General features: G+C 40.8%; 1 protein-coding gene across 1 annotated transcript; it reads left to right on the top strand.

Annotated features, from left to right (window-relative positions):
- The first annotated feature begins 1,389 nt into the window (after positions 1-1,389).
- On the top strand, positions 1,390-2,740 carry LOC138412298 (golgin subfamily A member 6-like protein 25). Its single transcript, XM_069535855.1, has 2 exons — positions 1,390-2,128; positions 2,246-2,740. The coding sequence occupies exons 1-2, from the start codon at positions 1,397-1,399 to the stop codon at positions 2,525-2,527; spliced, it is 1,014 nt and encodes a 337-aa protein (XP_069391956.1). The 5' UTR covers positions 1,390-1,396; the 3' UTR covers positions 2,528-2,740.
- Positions 2,741-5,317: the final 2,577 nt, after the last annotated feature.

Raw genomic sequence — 5,317 nt, forward strand, 5'->3', positions numbered from 1 at the left:
GAAACAGTCAAACACATTTGCAGAAGCATTGACAATTGTATTGATTTAATATACACACATACAAATATTAATAATATGCATTTTCATTAATATCTTATGCCACTGACAGTATTCGACCAACACTCACAAAGCACTGCTCAATAGCCATGAATCTATGAATGAAATTAAAATATGAAACCTTTATTTGCAGTGTAAAATCACATTGAACACATGAACAACACACAACAATACAATACTTGATCACAGAATGTCAGTGCCTGTGTTGTGCATCAATAGCTCTCACACACTAAAATCACATAGATCAACATGTAAATATACATCCTCTCAATTATTTCGCATCAGTTTTAGAAACCAGCCAGCATCAAGGTCCACACTTTCCTGACACACACACACACACACATTTTTTTACAAACACGAATCCAAACATGCTGCAGAAATGCACAATTCCCCATGCTCTCAGTGACACACAATGCAAAAATTAGTTTGCAAAAATGTACCCACTTCCCGGTGATGGTAAAGTAGTTGACTACAGCTGCTCTACAGTGTTTTCCATTTTCATTATTTTATTTTCATCCTACTACATTTATTTTATAATGCTTGTGCTGTTAAGATTTCACACTATGTACTTACTGACACATAGACTTATATTTTGTTGATGCTTATGTACATATCTACATACTTAATTTAACACTTCATAGCATATTTAATTAATTCCCTCAAGCATATCACACATTATCTAATGGATCTGAAATCCTTGATTGATTTTCTTCATTTGGTCAAGAGACTAACCTCAGTCTCAGACAGGGATCACTTAGCTATCAGTGCAACATGTGTATAGTAGCCGCCTAGCTCAGGATTTGTGTATGCTCCGCAGTGATGTGCATCATATAGAAGTCAACCTGATAAACCCCCAGGGGCCGCCATGTTGTGCAGTTATAAAAATTGCCATGGAAACGGTTGCTTCTTAAAAATCTTCTTTTATGATTGATGTGGCGGCAACCATCAAAGGGATTGCTGGCCTGCAAATCCTTATCAAATCCAATCAAAGAACCAAAAACTCTAGACATTAAAGGATATTTCTTTGGTCCTCTGAACTACCAAACATAAATAACAAGTTCCCTTGCTTCAAGTTATTAGCTTGTGAAAATAATAGACCGTCAACTGAGAAGACCACAGTCCTCATTAGTGAAGACAACAATCCTGCCTACGGAGACAACCGCTGATTTGTTCATTAAATATTCATCAAGAAGACACTGCTCTCATAACTACAAATCCCCCTTTACCAAAATGGACATCCTGGTAAGAATTATTTTTTTTTAGAAATGTATGTTCAGGTTGTGTTGAGAGGAGTTTTAATAATGAATTCCATGTTTCTATTTTTCAGGCATGTGAAACAATGCAGTCTGAGATTAAGGCTCTGAAAGAGAAGCTCAAACTGAATGATGAGCTTCTGATAAGGGAGCAGGAGAAAATGACAGCTCGCTCTAAAGCCCACATTGGTGTCCTGGCTGAACTAGCTGTACAGAGCAACAAGGTGAAGGCTCTGGAAGAGAAGCTCAAACAGAACGATGAGCTTCTGATGAGGGAGAAGGAGAAAATGACAGCTCACTCTAAAGCCCACAATGGCAAACTGGCTGAACTGGCTGTACAGAGCAACAAGGTGAAGGCTCTGGAAGAGAAGCTCAAACAGAACGATGAGCTTCTGATGAGGGAGAAGGAGAAAATGACAGCTCACTCTAAAGCCTACAATGGCAAACTGGCTGAACTGGCTGTACAGAGCAACAAGGTGAAGGCTCTGGAAGAGAAGCTCAAACAGAACGATGAGCTTCTGATGAGGGAGAAGGAGAAAATGACAGCTCACTCTAAAGCCCACAATGGCAAACTGGCAGTACAAAGCAACAAGGTGAAGGCTCTGGAAGAGGACAATGTGGCTCTGAAGGAGAAGGTGGCCCTTTTGAAAAGGGATTTGAGCAGGCTTGAGCTTGTGGTGACAGAGATGGAGGAAAGGCAAGCTCACAGCCAAAAGATTGACTCCATGGACAAGGAGACTCAAACCAGCGATCTGCTTCAGGATGAGAATAATGCTCTTCAAGAAGAGCTGATGAAGCTCAGAGCTTCTTATCATGAGGTCTGTCTGAATCAGACTACCAACCAGGAGAAGTTCGACACTGAGCTCCAGGAGGAGAAGCAGGAAAAGAACGTTCTCCAAGAAGAGCTGATGAAGCTCAGAGATTCTTATCATGAGGTCTGTCAAAATCAGACTACCAACCAGGAGAAGTTCAACACTGAGCTCCAGGAGAAGAAGGTTCTCCAAGAAGAGCTGATGAAGCTCAAAGCTTCTTACAATGTGGTCTGCCACTGTCATGAAGCTGATGTTTCCAGTCGGGAGCTCAATGGAGAGAGTAAGGATGATGTTACTGAGGAGAAGTCTCTCTCCAGTGTTCTCCCTGAGAAACCAAAGAAGACTTCACTCTGGAAGAGAATCCGCCACGCTCTGGGGTTGAGAAAACCACAGTGTTGGAAGTAGTCAGCAGCGCCCATCCAACAGCACCTGAGCTGACCTTACCCAGTGTTGTAATGTAACGAAGTACAAATACTTCTTTACATTTCTACTTAAGTAGAAATTTCACATATCTGTGCTTTACTTTGTTATTTTTTATTTCTGACAACTTTCACTTTTACTCCACTATATTTCCTAAGTAAAATGTGTACTTTTACTCCAATACATTTCTCCTAACCATCTTCTTTACTCATTACTACAAATTAAAATCAGAAGAAATTTGAGTTGGTGACGTAATGCCGTAAACTTTTTGTGGTATATACGTGTGCCTGCAATATATATTATGCCAGTGGGTGGCAGTGTCACTCGATGTACCCCATGAAGAAGAGAGTGACTGTGACTGGTACCTGAATAAGAAAGAGTGAAGTTTGTTCCGCTGAATTAGCTTGCCTGTTAACGTCTTTTTTCATTTACACTACACAACACATTCATTGTCATGTCAACCACCAAGCACGAAGAAGAAGAAGTCCCGCTTGTCTGGGTGTTGTGGTGAAAAACTAAGTTCCACTCGTGGTCCAAAAGTTCAAAAATTCAGTTAAAAAAAAAAATTTGTAGAAGTCAACTTAAAAGCAGCAGAGTTTTATTGTCGACAACAAAACCTGAGAGCATTCAGTAGCGAGCCGGAGCTGCACCAGAAGAACTCTGACTAACAGTGGTGTTGCTCCGCTTTATCTATCCTTAAGGGCCACACCTGTTACGACCTTCCCCCTGGAAAGTCTCCAAGCACCCGGGTTACTTGCGTACGTTGGACTTGAATTTACCCCTGGAAAGCCTCCAAACACCTGGGTTGCTTTGGCCTTGGAGCTGGGACTTTCCCTCTGGAGAGCCCCTACCGTACCATGATGAGTCTCTTTTTCTTTTACACAGTTTTTCTTACTCTTGACACCATTATATCTGTCCAAACCATTTACTATTTTTTAAAAGATATTTGTCTCTGATTTTACACCATTATATTTCATTCTTGTCAGACTGCCTTTAAAAAAACAAAAAGATTATGATTTCTTCACACAAGTTATACATACACTACATACTGATTGTTACACATAGAGTATATTGTTTGATTTGTTTGATGATTCGTAATATCTGTCTTAAACTTATTGTAATCATTAGCAATTTATGTTATAATCACTCCTCAGTTTGCAGTGCAGATTAAAGGTACATAGTGACATTCATATGTGACACAGTGTAATGACCAGGAATTTTACTACACGGGCATGTCACATTATTGATGCCATCACGGAAGCACTTGCTGCCGGCTCTGCTGCTAACGTTAATGCTCCGGTAGCAGATGACGAGCATCTCGACTAAAGTGGCGAACTTGGTGAACTCCGTGGTGGTGATCAAGATAACGTTACACCGGCCGTATTGTCAAGAAATATTTTCGTACGTTGGAGTGAAAGATTCTTCCTACCAGATTAAGTGCCTGTTATGCCTACAGAGAGTGACTGAAATATTGGCATTCAAAAACTCCCCGTCCAACCTGAAGAAGCACATCGAGATAGGTTAAATACATTTTCATTCAATGAAGCCATAATGTCATCTTGGGACCTGGTATCTGTGAACCATAGTTGGGCCTACATGTGTAGTCAAAAGCTTGACCGCATGTCTCCTTTGCTCTGGAGACAAAGGAGAGCTTCCAGAACTCAGTCTCCCAGGGTGCTTCCTCTTCACATATAGGTGGTAAAACTGCTCCAGAAGACAACTCTCAACCACTATTGGTCACTGTGTGCCCCATGACCCATGAGGTCACAAGGCCAATATAAGCCGAGTTTCCTAGCTCTCTTCTCTCTTCTGCCTCTTCCCCTGCTGACCGCTCCTGGTGGAGTAGGTTCTGGCCCTGCTCTCCCAGCCAGGGAGACTTCCTCCCTACACAAGCTCCTCAACTTCCAGCAGGCCTGCCTGGAGCAGACTGCTAAAACCTTCCAAAGGCAGCGACGCGAGAGCCTGCCTAAGAACTTCAGCACAATTGGCCACGACACAAGGTCTGACCAGCAGATGCACAACAGGAGCCACAAACCAACAAGACCACTTCACTCGACTTCAAACAGCACATCCAAAAAGGAACTTTCCCTCTTTTTCATGGACGGGTAACACAACTGGGCTCTATTATTACGCTAGCCTAAGCAAAGGACTGTTTAGTCCTATTTCAATTCCATGTGATGTTTATAAGTTTGAATTGTGTTGTTGTGATATTTGGTAATATGTTATTTGAAAGTTAATGTTAGTTCTGTTATACTGATCAGTTTCTTTGCATGCATCTAACTACTTTCTTTAACCTGGCACCAACACCTCACACACTCATTTCCACAAACTTAACACATACATGTGATCTCAGCCACATGGTCTCACAACTCCATCTTCATTAATGTTGCATAAGTGTGAATTTTGCCAACCTCTAAACTGTCAAGAACTCCATATCCTTCCACTTTGCTAGCTATTGATGTGGTAATTTTGGTTATAGTTATTTATTTAATTATTAATCAGAGTTCCAAATTTGTAGTCAGTAAGACTTATTCCTTAAATCTTTTCCCTTCCTTTGAAGGGTGGTGCCCCGATTTATCCTTTATCAGTTTAATATTAATATTTTTAATATTAATATTTAATATTTTTCTGATAGCCACATTTATTGAATGCCCAAAATCAAACCATTTAATGGTGCCCCGCATGAAGGAAAGTACATAATTGTACCCCGCGCAAGGGAAAGTACATAATCAAAAAAATGTTGGTGCTCTGTGTGAGGCAAAGTCATTAATAATA

This window comes from Paralichthys olivaceus, chromosome 12 (genome assembly GCF_024713975.1).
Source record: "Paralichthys olivaceus isolate ysfri-2021 chromosome 12, ASM2471397v2, whole genome shotgun sequence".
Taxonomy (NCBI): Eukaryota; Metazoa; Chordata; class Actinopteri; order Pleuronectiformes; family Paralichthyidae; genus Paralichthys; species Paralichthys olivaceus.